The 27,671-nt window shown below is 39.6% G+C and overlaps 1 protein-coding gene across 1 annotated transcript in view; it reads left to right on the forward strand.

Annotated features, from left to right (window-relative positions):
* Positions 1 to 15,630: 15,630 nt before the first annotated feature.
* Positions 15,631 to 27,671, forward strand: part of LOC129250538 (voltage-dependent calcium channel type D subunit alpha-1-like) — a 132,578-nt gene continuing 120,537 nt past the window's right edge. Inside the window, exons 1-2 of the mRNA XM_054890157.1 lie at positions 15,631 to 15,715; positions 19,950 to 20,057. Coding sequence (XP_054746132.1) covers positions 20,025 to 20,057 — 33 coding nt within the window. The 5' untranslated portion in view covers positions 15,631 to 15,715; positions 19,950 to 20,024. The remainder of the gene's footprint in view (positions 15,716 to 19,949; positions 20,058 to 27,671) is intronic.

Raw genomic sequence — 27,671 nt, forward strand, 5'->3', positions numbered from 1 at the left:
CACTGTTTTGGTGCTGATTGATGCAATGTCTCAGATCTCAATTGTCTTGAATTGCTTACATATGTCTGGTAGCATGCTCTTCAGTTGCTTATTAATATGCCTTTGCCCCTCCATCATGTTTCGTAGCTCTCCGATTTTTTTGCTCATAGTTTTGAATACTTCATTGTAGCCAAGGGAATAGCGCTCTTCCGATTGGATAATAAAAGTGGGTGCAAGGCTCAAAGTTTCTGTACATGATACCGGCGAACCCCCAGTTTCCACCTCGTTATGGCACACAACTTCATCATGTGCCTCGACCTCGATGACAGTAGCCAGTTGACCGTACGCACTGGAGATAGTCGAGTAAGTACACATCTTCCAGAAGGGCAAGCGGAAGCCAATGAGGTTGGAGACAATTGGCGCTGCTCCTGTGCAAAAATGGCAGACCGTAAGCATATTGTCGTACTGGTTATGGCGCGGATTGTGTAAAAATTTACCACATCGATTAGTGAGCGCAAGGTTCGTAATATCACTAAATGTGAAAACTGACAGTATTGTAGTTGTCTGTGCTCAACACTGTTTCTCACTAACGCGACCAGTTGAGCTGGATTAGGACTTTGTTGGAATTCGCTTTTACTACATATTTGGGACCACGCACGGGCAATATTATCTTACTGGACTGGACTGCGAAATAGTACACCTACGTACTAAACCTCTTCAACATTGATCTACTCTCCATTGTTTGGTTGTCTCCTTTCTGTACTGCGCTAACATTCTTTTTTCCGCAGCTCTTGTAGCGCATTCACGGACCAGTCTTTAATTTTGGTCCACATTAACTTCGATTGCAACATGTGCTTTACTATATTGCCCGCCGTAACTCTTTCTTTAACTATTGTTTCTATAGTCGTCCTTTCGGACACATATCTTGGGCAAGAAAAGAAGCTGTGTTTGGCATTTTCACTGCAACAACCGCAGAATAACACTCCATTGCGTCATCATGACCAAATCTATGAAGGTACTCTCTGAAGAAGCCATGTGCCGTCACGAATTGTGTCAGTTAGAAATCCGTTTCACCATGGCTTGGCTCAACCCATGTCTGTACGCAACCGATAAGTCTGTGTGTCCACCTGGCTTTTGTCCTAAAGTCCCAGCCATCCATCAATGCTTCTCTGCTTTTCTTCTTTGCACTCGTCAGCCGTAAGTTGTATATTTAGACTTTTGGCTTTTCCATATATTCTGCCGAGTTCGCAAGTCATTATGTCCGGCGGAATAATGCGATATGACACTTATTGCTTCATATCAGACCGTTCTAAAGACATAGGCAATGCGAATGGTGCTTACCTGCGAAACTATTTCCATCTTCTTGGAGTAGGATTTCTGTATCAGGACCTTTCCCCATTTGGGTGCTGCATACATAAGTGAGTACTGGCTAACTTTAGCCAGAACCGCTCTCCTGCTCTGGCTGGGACCACCAATGTTGGCCATAATCCTTGTTAGTGCTGCCGTCACCATGGCTGCCTTTCCACTTGCTTTTTCAATGTGCTCCTCAACGCAGTTTGCCTTGTAACATTGTACCTATCAATATTAAGCGTGGCCCTTTCTAGCTCTTTCATCCTCGTTATAAGTACTGCCTCCGTTGTCTGTCCTACTATCTGAAGCTTTGCTGCCGACAGTCATCCTTCGACCTTCGTCGTTGCTTCGCTGCAGATGCTCTGGATTCAGATTTCTTTGGCAACTATCGTCAGCGCAATGTCATCTGCGTTGGAAAACGCCTTAATCAGATCATCATATCTTTTATTGGTACATCTGCTACCCCATTCCAGGGCACACGCATTGAAGTCACCTGTAGTTACGTTTGGCGTTGTATCGCGTACTCTTTCACAAGCTCATCAAGGAACTTTTCCAATTGGCCTTGCGCCAACTTCGGCGGTGCGTAGCAGCTATAGAAGCAGGTACCACTAATTTTTTCTCATACGAAATATTCTCTATCAGCTAAATTGTCCTGGAAAGTATTTCTTCCACAAAGTTTTTATATTGGGCATTGACCATCACCATATTCACTTTTTCCTCAAATACTCTTTTTTTTAAGAGATCTTGATCTGCTCCATCTTATTTCTTGGCTTTTATAAACGCTGCTTTGTAAAGAGGACATTTTTTGATTCCAATCTGGTGGCTTGTGTTTCTTTTTCTTGCAAGTCTTAGCTTGGTGGCCCTTCTCGCCGCATTTAATACAGCTCTGGCTTCTATCGCCCACAATCTTACACACCCAGACTTATCACCGCTGTTTGTGTGCTTGCATACGCCGGTCTAACATTTTTGATTGCGCTTTCACTAAATAGGTTTAGCTCGTTCACTTGTGCTCATATCGTCTTGCCTATATCTTCTTCAGTGTCTCATGGGTTAAGACTTTTATTTGCGCCTGGTCACCTATCACCTTGCTTATCTTCTTCTGATACTCGCTTGTGTTTGTCATTTGCTCTTTTTTAAGCTCCAGCAGGATCTCACCTTTTGCCGTCTTTCTTATCCCGCAACTTTATCCCCAAACATTTTCAGGGCATCATTTTTCTGACTAAGGATGCAAATGTGTGCCATATTTCCAGTACGTGCAACGAACGTACGTGAACGGTTTCCTCTTCACTGTCTTGCAATGCAGGAGACGATTATTTCGCTCTTGGCACCTGAGCACCTTCGTAGCCAACTTTCCTACCTTTCGCGCACGTTTAAAAGTATCAGCGGCCACGCTGAGCACCTTCGTAGCCAACTTTCCTACCTTTGGTGCACGTTTAAAAGGATCAGCGGCCACGAGTGTGCGACCTCTGGGGGTGTCGTACAAATCAATATGATTCGCTTGTACCATGGATCGCTGGATCCACTCAAAATGGGCGTTCTTCTGGAATCCATGTCCAAGCCATCAGTGCTGCTACTCATAATTACTCCATAAATGTTACTGCCACTGTTTGTTTTCATTTCTCATTTTGTTTTTCATAGTTTGTTTTAACCAGCGCATAGTGTGTAGGGGGCGGGGTGAAATAAACAGGAACGGAGAAAATGCACTTATCCCAGTTTCCTGAGGCCTGTTTTTCGCGTTACCGGCCCCGGAAAACGCGGACGAACCGGAGATCGCCCGGAGCAACGCCGACTACTACTTATGCGTCCAATACACATACGCAGTGCGTACCGGTCAGTTAACAGCGGCACCTAACCTGGTGAATAGACGCTAACCAGGAAGCCGACCATTATGGAGCTAACGCGCCTGAATTTGTGAATAACTCGTCATCACCACATATGATGGGCGGCACACATATTCTAAGAGGCGGTTCTTTTCGCCACAGCCACAAGAACTTCATCGAATCTGTACTGGCTTTTACTCGTACGAGCAGTAGACTCAGCCTACGTATTCTTACTCTCATAAAATCAGTCGCTATTCTGACACTAACGAAACAATACGAGTATGTGCATTGTAATTGTATAGTATTAATTTTATTATACTACAGTAGACTTACTGGGATATACCTATGAATAAGCGATTGCAAAATAATAATTTATGACTCCAAAAGCGTTTGGTGATAGCTGCTGCCTTTCGTGTGATTTTGAAATTCAATAATATATTTTTATATATTTGAGTTCTGGAAAAATTTAGATAACAGTTTGCATCCTCAAACCAAAGAGTTTTCTTCCACGTACTATTTGATCCCCGTAAAGAAAGAAATTAAATACGAATAATTTAAAACATATATTATATAATATATAAATATTGATAATGAATGAACTACGTTTTGAAGAATATGACTTGTTTGTCGTCAATTTAATTTCTTAAAAATAAAATAGCATTTAGGGCAAAAAAATCGGTATCCAATTGCTGAATTTTTTATTGAAGTTTGTTACGGAATCGACATTTCTTATTTTAATATACAATACAAATATAGTATATAAATTATAAATAAATACTTATATGTAAATTATATTTGTATAGCTATTAAAGGGTTATCAATTTAGAGATATTGGATTTTAAATTGAAATAAAACAACGAAAATTCAAATTGATTGGGTGATCTTCATTATTTTTGTGTAGAACGATTCATGACATTTTTTTGATAATCGCTTTCAAATGTTGGCCGCAACTGCGCCGTAGTTCGGCCAACCGGAAACACTAGCTTTGAATGACTCACTGGAGAATTTCGGTCTGTATCTCGTGAATAACTTTAATGTCGGCTTCCAATGCCTCAATCGAAGCTTATTTATCCAAAGAGCAAATAAATAAAAGTTCAAAGATGTGATATCACACGATATTGGTGGCCAATCCACTGGTCCGATGTTAGGTTAGGTTAGATTGAAGTGGGTTGTCCTGTGGGACACACTCAGGCTCATAGCCCACTTGTGATGCCGCGTGGGGAGCTTTCCCTATTTCTCCTAAAACCAGTGTGTGCTTTTAAACTATTTTAGAATATCTCCTATTTCTGCAGAACTCAGATCTTTCAATGCGTTAAAAAATTGGTCTGCCTAGAATAGCAAATCTTCGTCTGGAAAGAGCAGGACAATGGCACAGAGGGTGCAAGATTGTCTCTTCCTCATCAAGACAACTTCTACAGAAGTCATGTGCTTGCACACCCATCCTTTGGGCGTGCCTACCTATTAGACAATGTCCCGTTATGACTGAAATCAGTGTGCTAAGGCTGTGCTTATTTTGGCATAGCAAAGATTCTGTGCGTTTAGCATTAAGAGTCGGCCACAGTTGATGGGCGATTTTGCAGATCAACTTAGTGCCGAGCCTCGCTAGTTCATCGGCTGAACAGTTATCCTCAATGTCGCGATGGCCAGGAACCCATATTATCCTTAATGACTCAGCCATCTCATTAAGAAATGTGCGGCATTTCATGGCTACCTTGGAGGTTGCCGACTGTTTGGTGAGGGATTTTATCGCCGCCTGCCTGTCAGTGAAAATGTAGATGTCATTCCCAGATATCGCATCATATTGTACCAGTGTCGCGGCTTTCATTATTGCCATCAGTTCCGCCTGAAAGACACTACAGTAGTCGGGGAGCCGAAAACCGAAAGAGATCTCTAGATGCTCGGAGTATACACCTCCGCCCACCCTGCCCTCAAGCTTTGAGCCATCTGTGTTTACATGGATGGACTCGCCCTATCTTACATCGTCTCGTTCCCCCTCTTCCTTTGAGGATAGGAGGGTCGTGAACGTTGTACTGGCAAGTGTTGGGGGGAGAGCATAATCCACTAATCCCGGAATCCCCGAAGTGCCTGCCAGGATTTTGCCGTGACCGTAGCTCTTATTTGACCACTTACTTAGAGCGTTCAGCCTTATTGCCGCACTACGTGCGATATATTTTGCCTGAAGATCTACCGACAGGAAGTTTAATGTCGCGTATAATGCTTTCGATGGTGTGGTTGACATGGCGCCAGTTATGAGAACAGATCACAGATAGTCTTTGAGCCTTGTCAAGTTTTTTGATGTCCACACCCTTCTCAAGGGCATTCCACCATATTACAATACCATAGTAGAGAATATACTGATGGCGACCGCTGCAAACGAACTAAGGAATACGATTTGAGGGCATGCACCTGGAATGTCCGGTCCCTTAATAGGGAAGGTGCCTCTGGTCGATGTCCTCGTGAGAGTAAAGGCTGACATCACTGCCATCCAAGAGATGCGATGGACGGGACAAGGCAAGAATAGGGTAGGACCTTGTAACGTCTACTACAGCTGCCAAGTAAAGGAGCTCAAATTCGGTGTTGGATTTGTTGTGGGAGAGAGACTTCGGCGCCAAGTACTGTCGCTCACTCCGGTGGACGAACGTCTCGCAATAATCCGCATCAAAGCCCGTTTTTTTAACATCTCGCTAATATGCGCCCACGCCCCGACAGAAGAGAAGGACGATATGACCAAAGATTCCTTCTTTGAGCGCTTGGAACGTTCCTATGAACGCTGCCCCTACCACGACATAAAAATCGTTCTTGGCGACTTCAACGCCAGGGTGGGCAATGAGGGAATTTTTGGTTCCACAGCCGAAAAATTCAGCCTGCACAACGAAACATCCGGTAACGAACAGAGGGTGATCGACTTCGCCGGGGCCCGAAATATGGTAGTCTGCAACACCAGATTCCAGCATAAGAAGATACACCACGCCACCTGACTGTCTCCTGTATTTGATATACGTACGATCCTAGGACCCAACATCGACTCGGATCACTACCTTGTTGCTGCTAAACTGCGCACACGCCTCTGTGCAGCAAAAGACGTGCATCTACTTACGCAAAGAATGTTCAAAATCGAACAGCTGCGATCACAACAGACAGTCAGAAGATTCGCCTCTCGACTCTGACTCCTGCTCCCAGAGAGTACTGCCCAACAAACCGGGATCCACGAACAATGATGCAACATTTTTCGTTATCTACGTACCACCACCGAAAAAGAAATCGGATTCCGTGCTGCCGCAGAAAGAAAGGATGCCGCCTATAGAGCCACGCTGCGATCGGGCGCAACGCGAGCCATGTGCGTTCGCTACAGAGAGCTAAAGAAGGTAGAGAGACATATTATCTTGAAGAAGAAACGAGATGCCGAAATACGTGAGTGTGAGGAGCTTGAGATACTGGCCAGTTGGAACAACGCCCGAAAAATCTACTACAAAGTTCGGCGGCTTACAGAAGGTTTTAAAACCGGGGCGTTTTCGTGTTAGAACAAAGACGGCGATCTGGTGACTGACATCCTGAGCATACTTAAATTAGGAAGGGAACACATTTCAAACCTGTTAAATAGTGATAGATGCGCATGTGACAGAGAATGTGCAGATCCCGATACCGCAATCTTTGCTCGGAGGAAAGTATGCCTGCCGATTGGAATTTAAGTGTGCTCTGCCCAATCCATAAGAGGGGTGATCCGGCAATCTGTGCCAATTATCGCGGGATTAGTCTTCTTAACATCGCCTATAAGGTTCTAGAGAGCGTATTGTGTGAAAGGCTGAAGCCCACCGTCAACCAACTGATTGGACCTTATCAGTGTGGCTTTAGACGTGGAAGCTCTAACATCGACCAGACATTCACAATACGCCAAATCTTGGAAAGTACTCAAGAAAGGAGAATCAGCACACACCATCTTCACGTCGACTTCAAAGTTGCATCAGACAGTACAGAAAGGAGTGAACGAGGACAAAACGAAGTACCTCCTGCCTTCAAACAAACAGTCGGCGCACTCGCGTATCGGCGCCGACGTCACTGTTGACAGTTATAATTTCGAGGTTGTAAAAGATTTCGTATATTTAGGAACCAGCATTAACACCTATAATAATGTCAGCGTTGAAATCCAACGTAGAGTCTCTCCTGCCAACAAGTGCTACTTTGGACTAAGTAGGCAAATGGGTAGTAAAGTCCTCTCTCGGCGAACAAAACTAACACTCTACAAGGCTCTCATAATGTCCGTCTTAACGTATGGCGAAGAAGCGTGGGCGATGACAACATCCGATGAAGCGACGCTTGGAGTGTTTGAGAAAAAGATTATGCGTAAGATGTTTGGACCTTTGCACGTTGGCAACGGCGAATATTGCAAGCGATGGAACGATGAGCTGTATGAGATTTACGATGACGTATATATAGCGCAGCGAATAAAGATTCAGTGGCTACGTTGGCTGGGTCATGTCGTCCGAATGGATACAAACGCTCCGGCTCTGAAAGTATTTGATGGGGTACCAGCTGCTGGTAGCAGAGGAAGAGGAGGGCCTCCTTTACGTTGGAAGGATCAGGTGTTCCAGTTTTATGTTTCCTGTTAAATAGTATCATTTCCGTTTTTTCCGAAGGTGTTTCCCCGAGATTACTATAACAATGTCATCGGCAAATGATATTATTTTCCCTCCAATTTTTTCAAGTTCTTGAAGAAGATTATTGACAGTTTAAGTTTCACAGGAGTGATTACCCCACCTTGGGGCGGGCCCCTGATCGGGAAGTTCTTAGTGGATGTGTCACCCAGATTGGCGCTTATCGTTCGCCCAGTTAGCATTAGCGTTTATAGAGCGAGACTAGTACACTGTTTACTCCTATTTCTGTTAGCGACGTTGTAATAGCTTCCGGATATATATTATTGGAGGCACCAGCGAGGGTGTATTCCTTATAGTGAAGTGATTTCTCAACCGTGTCAACTAGCGCGAGTGCTGATTTGCCTTTGCTGTATGCATGTTGAGCCGGTGATAGCTTGTTGTTAATTTTTCCTTAGATATGCATATCTAGCAACCGTTCTAGGGCTTTTAACAGAAAGGATGATCAGCTTGAAGTCCTACGGTTTCGTATATGTGGTTTTTCTTCCTTTGGGAATGAATACCACTTTTAATTCTGCCCATTTTTGGCGGATATAATTGAGTCGTGTCGCCGCCTCGAAGATTAGGTATGGTTCAGATCAGTAGGGATGATTCTGTCTCGCCCGGGCGATTTGTAAGGTTTGAAGTTGCCAATGGCAAATTTTACGTTATCCTATGGTTTGAAATCTGTTGGGGGATTCTCGTTGCAGAGACAACCTGGAAAGTGTATCTACATTAGTAATTCTAGTGTTTCTGCACTGCTAGTTGTCCAATTGTCGTTCTCTTTTATGAGGTAGCTCAGATTGCTTGGGCTCATTAATAAAACTTTCCGGAGTCTACGAGTCTCCGAAACCCTTTTTATATTTTGACAGAAGTCTCTCCAAGACGCTGTTTTTGCTGCCCTTATGGCACACTTGAATCTACGTTGGCATTCCTTGTATCTATCCCACGAGTTAGTTCTGCTCGCTTCGTTATATCATACATAGTTCTGCACTCCTTTCTAAGGTCTGCAATATCAGTGGACCATCATGGAGGTTTCGGTTTGCCTCTTCTTGTTCTCTGAAGACATGGTGCTTTCGCAGCTTGTTGAAATGCTGAGGTCAGCTCATCAACCGCTGAGTCGAACTGTAGCTCCGAGTCAATTTGGTATGTCGCGCCAGCGAGATTGCTGGCCAGTGTGGTTTCAAACACCCCCCATTTTGTCCGTCTGCGGCTTATGACCGGCTTTCGCCGCTTGGTTGGTAATGAAATATTGTACATTAGGTACCTATGATCTGAGAAGGAGTTGTCTTTAGGCACTCTCCAGTCTTGTAAAATTTGCGCCCCTTGTTCATTGACACAAGTGTTGTGTAGCACTTCCCTTCTAGTAGTAGTTACAAAAGTAGGGGTATTATTATACCTATATTACTAATATTATATGAAGATTGTTGCACAAAATGTACTCAAAAATGTACTCACCACCTCTCCAGGATCCTGAAGGCGGATCCCTAGTACGATAGTAACTTTCTGAGGGCACTTATTTTCTTCCGGGGGTGGGTGCTACCCGGGGCAGTGATAGTGTCAGAAGGGCAGGCACCAGGAACCATTGGCTGAACCATGTGGTGTTGCCGACGTTGCTGTGGGTGTTTCTCCTCCCGGAGTTCCCGTGTCACTTGGAGGGACAGGGACCACAAGATCCGCTTGTTTTTTGACAGGGTAGATCTTGCTTCCCAAGAGTTGTGTTTCGAGGGGGGTCTACTGCTGACACTATACGTGGATGGAGTGTCGTCCCCAACTTGTCTTATGACAGGGTTGGGATTGTTACTATGGTGGTCAGCAAGAGGCCTTGTTGCCGTAGAGGCAGTCCCTGTAGGGACGGTGCGTGAGCTAGGTCCCGGCTTAGCCACAGGCTTCACTGCGCTTGTATAAATGGTCTTTTTTATGGAAAGACCTTCCCGAGGGATTGGGTCATGGTTTTATTGTGCCTTGGTTTTCCGAGGCTAGGTTTTTTTATACATTATATATTTCATAAGCATCCGCGCTGGTCGACGTGGCGAGTGTGGCGGACTAAGTTTTTTAGGGGAAGAAAAGGGAAACGTCGACCATGGTAATCCCCTCTACCATGGTATGGTGTTTCTGCCTCCTGAGGTGACCCAGTTTCAGGAGGGTGCCGTTAGAATATAGCCGGATACCCCTGGCTGCAAACCATACATTGGGCACGGTGACGCGTGAAACCCTGAATTAGGGGAGCAGGGAAGGAAACTAGGCTAAGGAGTAACAGTGGGATCATCGGTACGGTAATCTCCGCATGGTGATTGAAGGGTCACCGCCGTTCAGCGGATAGATGGCTAGCCAACACCGATAGGGAGCTTCCCTTTAATTCGTAGTGGTCCATGATATGGGGGTTAAACCAACACTTAAGCCTCATCCTTGCGGCAAGGAGACCAACTTAATGAGGCACTGGTCCGAGACGAGAGATAAATTGCTCACCTAAATGACGTCGCAGTAAAACGGGCCGTATGGGAAGTCGCCGTCTTGTAGGAACCAAATGTTGTGAAGATCACAGGCTTCATTTTCCGGCATCAAAAAGTCGTTTATCATAGCGCGATAGAGTTCGCCATTCACTGTTATATTGGCGCCAGCTTCGTCTTTCAAGAAATATGGGCCGATGATTCCTCCAGCTCATAGGTCGCACCAAATGGTTATCTTCAATGGTTTAGGGTTGTTCTTCAGCCCAATGCGGAAATTTCGCTTATTGACTTAGCCATTAAGCCAAAAATAGGCTTCATCGTTGAACATGAACCAGAGGCCTGAGCGCGCGATGAACACTTTTCACAGAGTGTCGATTTTCGTAAAACAATTGTCAAGTCTATTTTGCCGCTCTCTGGTATTTACATACACATCTACATATGTACATATGTGTGGTTTTAGAGCAGAACTGTTATGTGCTATGTTATGTACATATGTAATGAATAGCCGCCATGGATTAATTTTCACCATTTTATCATATATTTAGTATTTTATATGGTGTTTTGAATTTTTGAGTTATGCAAAACTCAGTGTGGTGTCTATATCGTCGATGTTCATTCTCTGGTGCCACCTTCTGTATACCCTAAATTCTGAGTCAAGCTCATAGAGAGGCAAGTTTTGTATCATATATTGCGTGATCTCTTATGCATATATGGTGGATGGTCTGAATTATAAAAAGATAAAATTAATTTTGATTGTGTACTACATACATACATGTAACAAATAATTATTTATTGAAGATATTTGTGTTGGTATATTTTGTATGTAACTTTTATGAACTAAAACTAAAATGGGTTTTAATACAGTACAGACTTTAGTGCGAATTTTATTAAATAAGTTCAGTTCCCTTTATGGCTCGACTGTTCCGCGGCGCGACGACTTACTGACTGCTACGAAAATAGTTTGCTTGACATGGCTGAGGGTTCGCGACAATTGTTCCGTTGCCTCTCTGCTGCTCTGCAACCACTGTTGCCACTGTTACATTCGGCCGTCCTGATCATCGTCATCCGCCTCGGATGACAGGAGCTCTTCGTTGCATTCGGCGTACTTCCAGAGCCTCATGTTGTCACAGCTGGTAGACGTGTTGTTGGGACCCTCTACATTGGCTGCCTTGCGTACGTCGTATCGACCATTGCGTTTGACTTTGACGATTTCATATGGACCCAGATATTCGCTGGCCAATTTTTTACCAGCCACAAACTGAATGCGTTTGATCGCCACTAGATCGCCAACCGTGTAGCCTATTTCCGCTTTTCTGCCCTTGTCAAAATTTCGCTTGTAAGTAGCTTGAGTCTTCAGAATTTGTGCCCTCGCGTCATCACGAATACGCTGTCTGTCGATATCCAAGTTGTCAACCAATTCATCTCGTAAAGCATCTAGAATCTGGCTCTCAAGATCGACTTTCATTTTGATGCCAAACATAATTTCGAATGGCGACGCCTTTGTCGAGCTGTGAAAAGAAGAGTTTATTATTTTTTGAACTTCAGGTACAAACTTGAAGCATTTGGCAGGATCGGCTGCCGAGAGCTTCGAAATAATAGATAAGATCGCCCTGTTGACCCCTTCTACTTGTCCATTGCCTCTTGGGATGCCCGTGGTGGTCAAAACGTGGTTTATGTTGTTCTTTGTAACAAACTCGCTAAAATTGTTAGATGTGAATGCAGCACCTCTATCACTTATGATGCGTGTCGGATTGCCGAAGATCATTGACCACTCGCTCAGCTTCTGGATAACCTCCTCGCAGCTTGTTGACTTTGTGGGGTATAGCCACACAAACTTAGTGAACTCGTCGACTACAGCAAAAATATATCGGTAACTTTTTGAAGTCGCATCCATTGGACCGAGGTGATCGATGTGGATCGTATGCAACGGCAGGTCACCTTTATCAATGCAATTAAGGAAACCTTCTTTTTTTCCCAGCTTCTTGTTGTACAGGATGCACTTGACGCAATTGTTGATGAACTGTATAACCTTGCTCTCCAGATGTGGTATCCAGTAAAACTGTTTGATCGCGTGCATTGTCTTCTGCGTGGCAAAATGTCCTGGTTCGTGCGCGTTTCTGTTAACTTCGGTTTCCATCGATTTCGGGACTGCTAATAACTCCAGACCGTCTAATACTTTGTATATTATATCGCCTTTAGTTTTGAAATTTTCATATGGTTTGGTTTTCAAGATTTCGTGAACTGCTTTGAAATGCCTATCCCGTTGTTGAGCAGCGCGCATGCGAGCTGTGACTTCTGAAGCAATTATGAGAACTTGCTGTGGGTATCGGCTTAAACAATCAACATGTTTCATCTTGTCTGCACTTCGATGTTCAGCTTCGTAGTCAAATTCTTGGAAATAGAGCACCCACTGTGCAACTTCACGGGGCACATCTTTTTTCTTAAGGGTCTGCTTAAACGCTGCACAGTCCGTAACAAGCTTGAATTTCGTCCCCAGTAAATAGTGTCGAAACTTTTTTAATGCTAGATACGCTGCTTTAACTTCAAGAATGTAGCTATGTTGAGCGGATTCCCTCGGCGACGTCTTTTTACTCCAGAAAAACACCGGATGTAGTTGATTTTCGAATTGCTGCAGTAACGTGGCTCCAAATCCGTCTTTTGATGCGTCAGTATGCAGTTCTGTGTTCGCGTGTCGACAAAAAATGTGTAGCACTGGTTCTTGTATAAGCGCTTCCTTCAGTTCTTGTACAGCTTTCATTTCTTCGACTCAATCCAATCCGTCAATCCAAGAAATGACTGGACTGCCTTTATATTTTGCGGCGTAGGAAACCTTTTTACGGCTCTAGTCTTTTCTTCTCCTGGTGAGATTCTTCCATTCTCAGCTGTGTGGCCAAGAAAGTCTATCCTTGACTGTAAGAAACTGCACTTCTTCCACTTGATATTTAAACTCCACCTCGCTGCTGTTTCTAAGACCATTTTCATTTTGTTTAAACATTCTTCTGTCGTCGACGCGTAGATGATTATGTCGTCGATATACAAATCCATGATATCTTTGTTAATCAAGTCTTGGAAGATGTGATTTACGTAACGGCTGAAAACTGCAGGCGAGTTGCAGAACCCAAAAGGCGCTCCATTGAATTCGAATAAACCTTCTTTGGTGATGAACGCCGTATATTTTTTACTTTCTTCATCTATTTTGACATGAAAAAACCCATTTTCCAGATCCATAACTGTAAAAAACTTTGCTTTCTGCAATTTTTCTAGTACATCGTCAATAACCGGCACCGGGAACCGATCTTTCAACACCATCGAATTCAGGTTTCTATAGTCGATACAGATCCTTCTGCTGCCGTCTTTATTTCTTACTACTACGATTCGGCTGGCAAAGTTCGACGAGGATTTCCGCACTATTCCTTGTTGTAACCATTCATCAACCTGTGTACTTACAGCTTTTTGTTCATGATGAGGTAACCGGCTCGGTGAATGATGGAATGGTTTCATTGTAGTATCCGGAACAATACTCAGAGATATGATGCTTTCCTTCGTTACAGCTGCAGGCTTGTAATCCGTTATCATTTCTCGCACTTGCTTTTCAAATCGCGACGGCACCATTATCTCTTTAGATGACTCAACTATGTTGTAAATGTTCGCGTTCGGCGGCTCTTTTATGTTTTGTTGCGACCGCAAGGATATAAACGAATATCCGTCAGTACCGGACTCAAAACGAAACTTTTTAACTAAGTCCCAGCCTAACAACATGTCGTATTGAATAGTGCCATTTGGCACCACCATCGTCGTTTGGGCTGTGCATAAATCATCGACGCATATTTCGCCTACAAAACGTCCAACGTGTTTAGTTTTTACATTACCGAGACCGAACAACGTAGTATCACTTTTTTGCAGATCGACGCTATTCAATTTTTCGAAAGTTGTTTTTGACATTATCGTAACATCTGATCCCGTATCTATGAGCGCATTTATTCGGACACCGTTCACCGAAACGTCTTTTACGCGTTCTTTTTCAATCACGACATTAACAAATTTTGACCTGTTTTCGCACTCCTTGGACGTATGTCCGAATTTGTTACACTTAAAGCACTTTGTCTCAGAACGACAGTCCCTTCGTTTATGACTTGGGGATCCGCAATTGAAACAGTGTTCTTTTTTTTCTATAGGTGACTTTTTGTCCGCGACTTGAGGTTTGCCGATCTTATTTACGCGCTCCCCGTCGTACGATCTTTCGTCTTTAATAAAATGTTCAAACATTTCGTATTCTTCTTGTAGCGATTTATATGTTTTACACCTGTACAGGAGATGTTTGTTTTCACTTTTTATACGCAAACCATCGACAACGTATCGAACGATAGACGTTTCCTCAATATCACTTAGTGAGGCAATTTTACGCATGGGTAACAAATACTCGTGAAACGACTCTGTGTTCCTTTTTACGCGTTCCGACAGTTTCTTATGCACTTCCGCACTATTGTATTCTTTCGCGAATTCTTCTATTAATGTCGTTTTTAACTCGTCGTACTCGGTTATTTGAGTTGTCTCTAAGAATAGTTTTGCGACCGACGTCATTTTCGCGCCGCAACCACTGTTATGTTTATGTGTTATATATTTCGCTATTTTCGCGCCGCAACTACTGTTATGTCTATATGTTATATATTTCGCTAGTTTCGCGCCGCAACTACTGTTATTTTTATGTGGACAACTTCAAGGGCACGATTCACACTTATCTTGTACCTAGGGTATTTTTATGACCTTCTACTTAAAATCACATACGCCACTTAGTTGCCACACACACACAACACTTTATTTATGCACTTTTGCTAATTTACCGCAGATTTGTTCAGATTATGCACTTTTATTAATTTATCGCAACGTATTTTGTTCAATCAAATTTTAAATCACCCGAATTTATAGATATATAATGGAAATCACACGCGTTTATTTTTGTTGTTTGGGACGAGCCCCCATATGTAACAAATAATTATTTATTGAAGATATTTGTGTTGGTATATTTTGTATGTAACTTTTATGAACTAAAACTAAAATGGGTTTTAATACAGTACAGACTTTAGTGCGAATTTTATTAAATAAGTTCAGTTCCCTTTATGGCTCGACTGTTCCGCGGCGCGACGACTTACTGACTGCTACGAAAATAGTTTGCTTGACATGGCTGAGGGTTCGCGATAATTGTTCCGTTGCCTCTCTGCTGCTCTGCAACCACTGTTGCCACTGTTACATACATACATACCTTTATGCAAGTACCATTTTCCTTTCCATCCTAAGATTTTTCATAAATCTTTTTTATGCTTCTTATCTTTATATATATCACAAGTAGTGGAAAGAATCTGTAATCACATGAGTTATTCTTTCTTTTTTTAATCTTTTCAGTTCGAATGCGATTTCGTTCGTGAAAATATTACGAGTACTTCGCGTTCTAAGGCCTCTGCGTGCCATTAATCGTGCCAAGGGACTTAAGGTAAGGAAAAGAAGTTCCAATTTTGTTATTCGATTTTCGTTTACTTTCTCTTAGTTGTTTTAAGATATTTGTATGAAAAAGTGTCCGTATGTAAGGTTTGCTTAAAACATCGTAAACGAATTTTTTTCCTAGAAAAAATCCTAACGTATTATCTGCCTTCACATTTGGGACAATTAGAATATGGGCATACATACATTATACCACTATTTATACTTACATATTTTAAACGAATATCTATAAAGCTGTATGATAGAATAGACTTTCAAGAAAAATAATATTATATTTAAAGAATATATAAGTTCTGAGTATTGCAAGGGACTACTTGATTAAAGCAAAGAACAATTTTGCGCCCAAGAATATGGTTGTCAGCATTTTCAACTCCAGTGACTTATATTGGTATAAACGCACTCTTAAATTTAGCTTTATTATCTTCTCTCTCTTTTCTCAATATATTGCTAACAACAACTTCTAACTCATATTGCTTGTCACGGAAATTTATATTGCATGCAAAATTGAAGTTTCTAGGCGTCAAAATGTATGGACAAAAGGCGCAAGAAGACCAATATGGTATAAGACTGTACTAAAGCGCAAATTGGCCGGTAAGGAAGCTTGGGAAGATTTGGACCGTAATTTGCCGCAAAATTTAGTGCCAAAACGTGTTTCTTGAAGTTATTATTAAAAATGGGCGACCAATTAATTATTAAAAGTTGTGTAAATATGTTTGTATTAAAAATTAAGTTAATACATTTATATGAACATGTTCTTATATTTAGTAAATATTTAAAATGCAACATTAACAACGAAACTTGCATTCTAAATTTCCGTTAGTTTGACAAACAATATGAGGTAAACGTAGTTGAAAAGTTATTAAAACTAAAATTAACAGTGCGTTTGTACGAATATATGGTACTGTACATTTAGATTAGATGTATGATACAGTCACAAGCAGTACTAAATATGAAATGCACTTTAGGAATGAAGGAAAACTATTTTTCATAGCAGTAAATTTAAATTTTCTGACACCTTGTGATTCTTATGGAAGTTTTATTTACTTACACAAGCAATACTTGCCAAAAACAAGACTTGCATACATAAATATTGTCTATAGTAAAGTTACCGTGTTTTTTCTTTAATGTGCTTACGAATAAATTGGCATGATAGAACCTAGATGCTGGATATTAAAGCTCAGATATCTATCTCTCCATACATCGTTTCTTGAAACCATATCTTAATCCTAGAGAAGACTACGTAGATGCAGAAAAACGCGCTGTCTTCTTATCTTTCAACAGGTTGCTCGGAATCCTCGTAATCGAAGAGACAATACAATGTTTCGGATGACTCATCACTGTCTGGTTGTACGGCAGTTTCCCCTACTTATAAGCCAATGCATTTGAAACGCTTCTTCCTTGTCACTTCTTTCCTTATTACGCCATTACGTAAATCCGTGGTTGAAACTACTAAAAATGAAAGAATTATTTTATCTTCTGAATAGTCGTAAATCGTCGAGCGCAACTTTTAAGTTAGTTGCTAAAAGTTTCGCGCTATGTGGCAATATCGACCTGTATTAATCAGTTAGCACTAATAAACGTCCCAACATACCACCCTTGAAATGCCTGAGACGAAACGTCGTCAATCACTTTCATATTAACGCTTTTTGTCTTCATAAAAAAGGAAATTGATGGGTTCTTTTGCCTGAGAATACCTAGTTCTGAGTGTCATATAAGCATACCATAATAGTGAACACTGGATGAAACAAACGGTGATTCGCCTTGATTCGCTGCTTGAATAAGTGCATATGCATCAATACCGCTCCTCGATGTCGGTGAAGTATTGCACACGTATCTACGATGCCTTTGTTTACCTGCCGTGGACTTAAAATCCGGAAGCCCTGTCAGAAAGTTTATAAGATATGCCTTTTCCGGAGTTTATCTCTCTCTCTCTCTCTCTCCCTCTCTCTCCTTCTCTCTCTCTATTGCATGGAGGTCGAAGTGAACGCCCTTGCACCTAACAAACGTTTAATGGAACAACGAAAATAAAATAACTTCATCGTAACGGCGTCTTCTCTCAATGGATCGAACAATGCGGAAAGCTGCAGTAGAAGCTATGGCACGATCTAAGGCATGAACCAAATCCGATTCATTCGATTGCTCGTCCTTCTCAAGCCAACTTGCCTGTACAAGTATTGTAAACCAGGACCCCTTTAATAGCTTCTTTTACGTCGTTGACTGTATTAAATTGTCGCCTGTTAGTTTAGATCTCTCTTTAAGTCTTAGCGGGCCAGCCGTGAACTGTAATACTTTTTTTGCCTAAAAACTCGTTTTCCTCAATAGAAGAATGAATCGTAGCGTCATTTTGCTGAAAAATGAAGTCAAGGCTACACAACTATCCTGTTTTCTCTATCTTTATGTCGTTTATCACTTTCCTCCAGCGAAAAATAAATGCGCATTTTTGTTTTTCGGAAGTTATTAAAAAGTAACGCCGCTGTTTTTATTTCAGTTACCAGCGAGTTCGCCAGTGAGCTAATTATTCTCCAAAATGCTTCACACCTCCAGCATTGAAAGAGATTTCGGATTTATTCGTAAACGGAGTATTATACTTGCGCTGAATGATTGACGATAGGAAAAAAGTCATGTGGAAGTAACCATTTTAATCAAAAGTATTTTAATATAAGTAGTGTCAGGTACGGCGCAAAAAATTCAAAAGGTTTGGCCAATATCAAACCGTTAACCGGCTCTCAGCGATTTTGAAGAAATTGGTAATCATCATCCTTAGCTTCGGAAACTGAATTTCAAGAGTCAATTGTGCAGAACAACTTCAATACTGCATTTACGAAAATACATGCAACTGTATGCCTCTGGGTAAAATTAGTGTCTGAAAGGTATCTTTAAATCCAAGTCAATGCCAGAAAATCTCCGGTTAACGTTGCCCTTGCCCATCCTTTCCTTTATCAAACAAAGATTTGTTCTTATAGTAGAGTGTTAATCTCATGAGAACAAATTAGAAAAGCAATCTAAAGTTAAATAAATATAAATTAAAATTTTTGGTTTCTACAATAGGCGCGCACCTGAACTGACCTGATGGCAGACGTTATCTGATAATAGCAAAATTATCCAAAATTACCTATTTTTGAGTACTACTTTATAACCTGATACTAGGAGTAAAACAAGTTCCGTGAGATGACTTGTATCGCTCAACTAGTTTCGATATAGTTAAAGGCCTGGCCAATACCTTAAAGAGACATTGGCTGCCTCTCTACTTTTCTCCACGCCGTTATTTAATAGTGTTTTCTTTAAAGATTACGCATAAATCCATACATTTTCTAACCCTATTATATTTTTCTCATTTATAACTGCCTCAAATGGATTTGTATTAAATATTTACGGAACTGGATCTGAAATAAATAGTGACTTATTGAGTTAGATACCCCTCCCTATTCGTTTAAAGTGCCTTCAGATTTTTAAATACATACATATGTATGTACATTGGCTTTATCGCCACGTACTTATTTTCGCCGAAGTTTTGAGTTAGAGTTGAAGAAAATACACTAAATATGTCTTCCATAGACCTGAAATAGTTTTTTTTAAATAACAAAATAAGATTTGAGAATAAAACCACTTATTCTAACTATTTTGTTAAGCTAGTGACACGGTTTTATTTACAGTATATCTACACACAAGTGCATTTTCCCCGATTAATATACACTAAGATTATTGGATCTAAACTGCCATTAGTATTATATAAATTATGTATGTACATACTTAAATGTATTTACAATTCCATGTACTGTATACTATTCATGTATGCATAGCTTAAGAAAACATAAGAATATATTAATAACAAAAATAATATTGTAGAATACAAGATTGCGCCATCCCAAGCGCCGAGACGTCAGTACAGAAAATAAGCAAGCAAAAGGAAGAAAAAGAACAAGAGAAAATGAGTGGAAAGTTAAGAATGATACAATGCAACACCAGGACAGAAAGATTTGTTTATTTTCTGTAATGTCGTCAGTCAATTGTAAAATTCGCGAACAACAAAGTAGCGATATTCGAATGGCGCCACTTATGTAATCTCTATATCGTGTATCAATAAGAACCAAGCATTAAGAATATATTACCTATTTCATAAATAAAGTACATATGTATGTATATATGTTCATATAACTATGGAAAAAGTGAATATGAACTAAAGCATATTATTTTCATTTTGTTTTTATAATATTATATTATTATAGCATGTAGTTCAATGTGTAATAGTGGCTGTCAAGACAATTGGAAATATTGTCTTAGTGACTTGCCTTCTGCAATTCATGTTTGCCGTAATAGGAGTCCAGTTATTTAAGGTATGATTTTGTGAGTTCTTTTTTATTTTCTTTCTCCTTTCTTTTATACATTTCAATTTCTCGAGTTGGAAAAGATATATCCTTTTGAACCGCTGCTTTAGCAACTAAACGAATTGGCTATACAAAATATTAACAAAGAAATTAAAATTATTTCAATGTGTTGACAAACGAATTTGTGGTTTTGAACGGTTAGCCTATGAGCGAATGTTCATAATATAAATTTCTATACTATTTTTATTTAAATTTACAATTATTCATTACGGATTACTTAGCTCAACAATTATGTGCTAGAATTTACCCGATGATACGAAGATTTATATTCATTAATATATATATATGTATATATAAATAATATGTACATAGTAATTACCACTATACATTAAAGCTTTTGTCAGAAGATTTTCTATTACTAAATTTGCTTTTGTTTTGAATTTTACCTACTGTCCATGATTTTACTAAAATTTGTTTTCGTAATTGGAATTATTTGTTTAAGTATATGATAAATTAACTGTATGGTTTTAAATTTACCATTCCGTTTTTTGTATGTATTTGCATTTCTTAACTGTTTCTGATACGAGCTAAATTTGTTTAACTAATGATATTCGGCTTATTTTCATTTCATTGAACGTTATTCAAATAACAGCTGCTTCTTACAAACGTTTGCAAAAAATAACAAAATATGTCGCTCAAATCATCATAACTCAAATTGAACATCTAATGAGGTTGTTTTAAATTCACATACATATGTACAACAAAAGACCTTACCCGTTTCTGAATATGACTGTAGATGTAATTTAATGTGTGTGTTGTAAATGTTGTGTGTTACTAAACTTCTTGTGAATATCGTTTGGTCAAATGTTCAAAATAATATTTGAACTTTGGTGATCAAATAAGTTAAAGAAATAAGTCTAGTATAATTATTAGTAGGCTCTATTTACTTACTGGTTTCGAGCATAGTTGCACAAATATTTTATTGCGGCCTTAAGGCATGTTCCGGGAATTAAAAATTGAGTGATGTATTGCTTACATACATAATTCCCAAAAACAAAAGAATCGAAAGCTTAATGTCAATAGTGAATTCTTTGGACTACTATTATGAAAGGAGACATTTTAGCAATATATTCAATATAATAACAACTTGTGTAATTTCAAGCTTTTTTCTTTTTGAACACCCTGAATTGTCCCTGCAATTTATTATATCAGGTGCTTTTTTAGAGGTTGAGAACTTAAAATGACAATACAAAAAGGAAATATTGTTGGAATGAATTTTTTTATTAAAATCTGGTTGATAATTTCATGGCATTTATTTTCTGAGTATGGTATCCGGCATATGTCCGCCGCTTCAATGGTGGCTTGAATCTTGCAATATGTAAATCGATTGTTAAGAGCGCTGTATAGCAAGTTCCGCCGTCTTGTTGGAACCAAATGCCGTCGATGTTTGGCTGATTAATATTCGGAAATATATATACCAGGAGCATTTACCTCTAATTTAAATTAGTTTAGAAAATTAGAAAAGAGAAAGTAATTCGTTTGATATAAGAAAACTAAAGTGAACATCTCTTTGTAATACTTTCACAAGTTGTTCCAATACTTTGCAAGTAGAGTGTTGTAAAATCACTGTTAAATTAAGAAATGGTGTCCAGAGGTTAATTTAAAGTACAATGGGCACATTGATACGTTCCGTATTAAAGAAAATGGTGTGCATATTTTTAATTTTTTTAGCATATACATTCTGTTAAAAAAGTACCGGGCATCGTTTGATAAAACGCAAAATATTTGTTTAATCATCAAAATTTATTTTGTCGCTTTCAAAATAGGCTCCATTCAAAGGAATGCACATACGCCAACGATTAGCCCAGTCATCAAAGCACCTTTTAAACGAGTTTGAAGGGATCTTTTTCAGCTCTTTCAGCGAGTTCTCCTTAATTGCCTCTATCGACTCAAAGCGGCGTTCGCGGAGTGGCAATGTAAGTTCTGAGAAAAAGGAAAAGTCACAGAGGCCAAATTCAGTGAATACGGCGGTTGTTTATGATATTTGTCGAGTTTTTGGTCAAAAAAGTGTTCACAAAGTGTTCACCTTGCGAGACGGTGCGTTATCATGGTGTAAGATCCATGAGTTTTCTTTCCACAAATTGAGCCGTTTCCTACGCATATTCTCTCCAAATAATATTCTTAACTTACAGTAGAGCTATTTGGAACTAATTTCGAGCGCACAACCCCATGATAATCAAAGAAAACGAGTAACATGACTTTCACTTTTGATCGACTTTGACGTGGTTTTTTGGGTTTCGTCTCAGTTGGATAGCGCCATTAAGCCGCCTGTTGGCTGGTTTGCATGCCAAACTCATATATTCACGTCTCATCACCTCTTATGATGCATTGGATAAACGTTGGGTTCGAATTCACTTGCTCAACCATGTCTTCAAGGTGGCCGATGATTTTTTTTAAGAAATTCAACTTTTTGGAACGAGTCGAGTAGCTACGCGTCTCATGCGCAATTGATTGAATTGACTTTGTCTGTTTTGGGCTGTTGTTTTTGCGCCGATCTATGTCATGACTGCTAGTTCGCGCAAAATCGACCTTCACTAAGTGATCTTTGGCCAACCGCAACCATTCTCGTGATGATGTTTGGTAACATTGCCCTCCGCTTTGGTCTAATCGTCCCGATCAAATTAGAGCCAATCTCTCCAGGTGAACTACTTTGATTTTCCCCTGTACAGATTTGTATTGCCGTATTTGATACAGCACATTATTCATCCTTTTGATCGCTTTGTACTTCCCAGGAAGCCTTAAGTTTTGGAAAAGATCTTTTCGTTGGTGATGATGGTGTAATTCTTCCATGCCATCCTGCAGTGCTTCCCATTACTACCTTCGTCCACATGTAGCTGATACTCCAGAAAGATCCAATAGAGCAAAGCGATTAGCCTCTAAATTATTGGGCCGAAAGGCCACATTTGATGAATAAAAAACCACTTAAATATTTGAACTAGATTTGCACACGTGTGTTAAAAGAAATTAAAGCTAAAACACGAAAGTATGGGTGCGGAAGAAATATGCGGTCTGAAAATGTGAAACCATAGCAAAAGAGACAGAGCATAAAAAATTAAACCGTCAAATAGATACAGCAACAGGCCAAATCTAAGGTTTAAGCAATTTATCATAATTATGCTCACTAACACCCAGCTTAAAGTTTATGTGCTTAAGAGAGTCCACATTCGTCCCTTTTTTATAATATGAGCTGATAACAGAAAGAAAAGAAGAGAACATCGTTCACTTCTGACTTTGATGCAGTATAAGTATCATACCCATCGGGTTTGAGGAGTGCATCCAGCTCAGCCGTTTCAAGTGCACTGCAGAAGGTTCTATAAGAGTCCAATTTAGATGATCTAATTTTCTTCTTACATTCCTTCATCAGTTCACCGTAAGCAGTCCGGTCCGCTTCCAACTGAGTTTTAAGAGTTTTGTTGAGAAGTTTTCTGTAAATTTTTCGGAGTTTTGAAAGTTTAGGATACCACTAAGGGACTACCTTACACTCTCTTCTCCTACGTTCCGGGCACACCTTCTCGTAACTCTCAATTAAAATTCTCCACACTGTGTTTGTGGCTTCTTCAATCGCAGTTATTGTCCGGTGTTTGGAAACGTCAGACGGGAATCTTTATCGGTCACTTTCCAAATAGTGTTATGATCTAATATTTTGTAGTTTGATAATGTCATATCAATCACTTCCTATCTCCTGCTGGTTACAGAAAGTTGGGCTGATGCCAACGTTCTGTACAACAAAGCGAAATTAAATCCACGGGCTTATGCCCCTTGAAGTTACAACGATTGTCTCTACCTCTTTACCCTCTAGTCGATACTTTATCTTAGCTGTAACTAAGTCTTGACAACAAATAAAAGGATATACCCCACTTTATATCTCCCAAGCACTGTATTTGTCCTTTAGGCACACACGGTTCTTGTATATTATGTGAGGATTTGTGTGCAGTTTCTCATGGTTGCGGGAAATGAAATGTTTCGTGTCAAAGGGGTAGTCATAATTTAATTTTTACACCTTGCCCATGTCTGAATCAAGAACAGTAACAAGTACCCTTCCAAGATTCAGATATAGGCGCATTCCATAGTTAGACCGTGTGACCTTTAAAGACTCTAGGTCCACGGGTCAATAATCTCTCTCTTTGTTGTCTGAGAGCGAGGGGTATTACTGAGTTAATTAGCACCCATTGCAGACGAAGAGCTCCAATTTCCCTGAGAGTCCCGCTTAACCTTGGGACAATTACGTTCTGGACACTGTAGCAGGTTAAACTCCTACCTACCCAGAATCGACCCCGACATACTAAACACGGAAAGAAATAACGTTGCTCCAGGAATCAAGTGGTTTATTATTATATTCCTTTGCGGACTCTATCCTTTTATTTTTATTGGCTTTGCAGATGAGTGGTTTGCTTCGAGCCATTCGCGAGCTATATCCGACACGTTTCAAGGACCTGCGAACTGTTTTCGAATGGACTTCTTTCATAATCTCTTCAAGAAGTTCTGATAACACTAGCGTTGATGTAATTTTTAGATTCGTTTTTATTTTTCTTATTATATGGCGTTCATCACTGGGGGTCAGTTTGCGAGGTCTTCCAGTATTAGGTCGCCTCTTAAGATTTGTTTCCCCTTTTAAAACGTTTTATTATGTCTTAAATAGTAAAACGACTTCGATTCACCGTTTGACCGATATCTGCATATAATTTGCCCTCAATATGGATATGCAAAATCATTTTTCTTTCAGCTTCAGTTCTGTCTGATTGTTTCCCACCCATAATGTATTAATAACGCGAAATCAAGACTTGAAATGACGAAATAAGTTGAGTTTCGAGGGATCATATTCATAACGGGACTTACTGGAAAGCATAGGCTGCTTCGTTAGTAAAATGAAATCAGTTAAAATTTAAAATTTATACTCTATGTGAATAATTTTTCCCCTTGAAAATATGAGGAATCGTATAATTTTCGTTAATAGTTTATTTACGGAGTTAAGTTTTGTTAAATTTATGTTTGTTTTAAATAAACAATATATTTGTGTATTTTTGTTAGAATAACATTCTTAAATGCATTAATTTTGTCTGAAGATACAGCTTATTGATTAGAAAATCAGTTGTTGTGTGAATAATTTTGTCTGCGTATGTATATATTGGGTTGGGGAATAAGTTCATAGCGTTCTTATATTATATTTTCTTTTATTTTACAACGATTTGTTTGCTTTTTGGCAAAGAGTAAGTATTCATTCGATAGGAATTTTTCTGCTCCACAAAACTATGCTAATTGTATTTTTGAGTTATTTAATTTTTTATTAGTTTCAAGGCTTAGAAATGGAATACCCAGCAGGGCAAAATTAACATTGTCGACACCTGCCACCGAGGTCAAAAAAGGTGCGAAGCAGCCAGGGACATTTGCTACTTGTATGGAGAAGGTGTCATAGGCGAGTCTTTTGCACGGAAATATGATAGTTTGCTAGACATGGTCAACCCATACTCCTTCACGACGACGTTAGGTCCCATATTGCACAAGTTGCCAAAGCCGCACTCCATGAGCTCGAATGGGAGGTCCTTCAGCATTCACCGTATTCTCTGGACTTTGCACCGACTGATACCACCTTTTCCGCTCCCTGTCAAACCATATGAAGGGCGGTACCTTCGATAACAAAGAGGTCCTTAAAAACTGGCCCAATAACTTCTTTCACACCAAACCAGGCTATTTTTGGAGGAACGGCATCAACAAATTGGTCGAGAGGTGGGAAGAGGTTGTAAACAGCAACGGCGAATATATAATTCATTAACTTATTGATATAATTTTTGTTTTTTGTTTTAATAAAAGTTTTCGGTAAAAACGATACGAACTTATTCCCCAACCTAACATGCATACATATATAACATAAGATATGTTTCGTATCCATGCCGGCATATGTTTGAACGTATTACAGTATGAGTTGACACCGTACGTTTGAAAGAGGACAAATGTAGCCACTTAAAATATGCAGCAACCTCAAGTTCGTTGTTCTGACTCTTGCTTACGCTTTAACTTTTTACTCTCAAGCAGAATCAGATGGAACCAACGAAAAGTTTGTATGGTGATAAGCATGATGGAAATGATAATGAGATGGCGCCTATTCTGGTCTCGTGGCTTTGCTCTCAGCGAATTTGGCAAGGAGTGACGTCACGCTAGCGTGCAGTGTGACCAGATTACTATTTCCGTAAACTGATTTAGCTTTTTTTTTGTTCTCTACCCTCGGAGTTTTTATTCATTTTCTTTATTTAATGTAGTCAAAAAACATAAAGATTCTTAGTCACTATTAACTTACTGCTAATATAAACAATATATTAATAGAATAACAGATAAAACGAGCTAAAACTAAAATACAAGCTGACTAAAAAAAATATAATTATATTAGCGAATTAAATGACAAAGGAGGAAAATTGATTTAGAGTCCCAGCAATAAGGGCATTGGACTTGAAATTCATTTTGAATATCTTGATAAAAAGGGTGAGAGCGTCGAATTTTTTGTTCCCGTTTTGTTCTCGTGATAGCAAATTGGTGATAAGGTCTCCAAATAAATGAATCATATTTTAGTTTTTTCTTCCTGACATTTTTCTAGCCTCTCCTAATAAAAATGTGATGTTCATAGTTATGTAAAATATATGTAAGCTTCTTAAAAATTATTTAAATAATTCAATTTTTATTTAGTTTTAGTTCCATTTAGTTTTACTTTTTTTTATCATCTGGTCGCACTTCCTATTATTGTTGGTGTTGGTGATTATTTGTGCGTGTGTTAAGCAGGCCGCAGACGGAAAACGTTATATGGTATTTACATATTTGTGTGTGAAAAGAAGTGAGAAGTGGAAGAGGCAGAAAATGGTTCAATTTGGGTACAGAGCTAGTTTAAAGGACGAGATAAATGTTCGCATATACATTTTTTTCACACTTTCTATATTAGCGTTTTTGTCTACTTCTTTATATTTTCTAATACAATTTGCCACAATTTTAATTTCACATTGCTGTCCTTATACATATGCTGACTTTTAAACAAATCTATAAGTTGCTCAATAAATGGTTTACTTTACATGTGCACACTTCGAAATTTTATTTGAAATATAGAAAGTGTGAAAAAAAATATATTTAAATGCGAAAATTCTTGTCGCGCTTTACACTACTCCTGCAACCAAATTGAAAGAACTTTTTTCTTCGTCCGCTCCTCCTTTTTTTCACGCACAAATAAATACCATACATGGCAATAATTTTCTTCTAGTTCCATGATCACGCAGCGATAAGGCATATCTATACAAGGTATCTATAGTATCATTAGAAGAACTGATTAATTCGCCTTGGGCGAATTGGCCCTTCGGTCAAAAATTAGTGCCAATTGCTTTGTTGGCGTACTTCTTTGATTCTACATTGTTATTCAAAATAATTGTAGCAGTACTATTGAAACGCAAAAAATAAAGGTTATCCGTACATAATATCATATAAGGTTGGCAAAAAAGTCTTGCGGTATTTCCGCAAGCTTGTCTTTGCAAGCGCGTAGTTCTAGTTGTATTCGTCGCATCGGTTCACGCTACAGCTTTTTGGAAAGCC

Source organism: Anastrepha obliqua, chromosome 6, assembly GCF_027943255.1.
Source record: "Anastrepha obliqua isolate idAnaObli1 chromosome 6, idAnaObli1_1.0, whole genome shotgun sequence".
In the NCBI taxonomy this organism is placed as follows: domain Eukaryota; kingdom Metazoa; phylum Arthropoda; class Insecta; order Diptera; family Tephritidae; genus Anastrepha; species Anastrepha obliqua.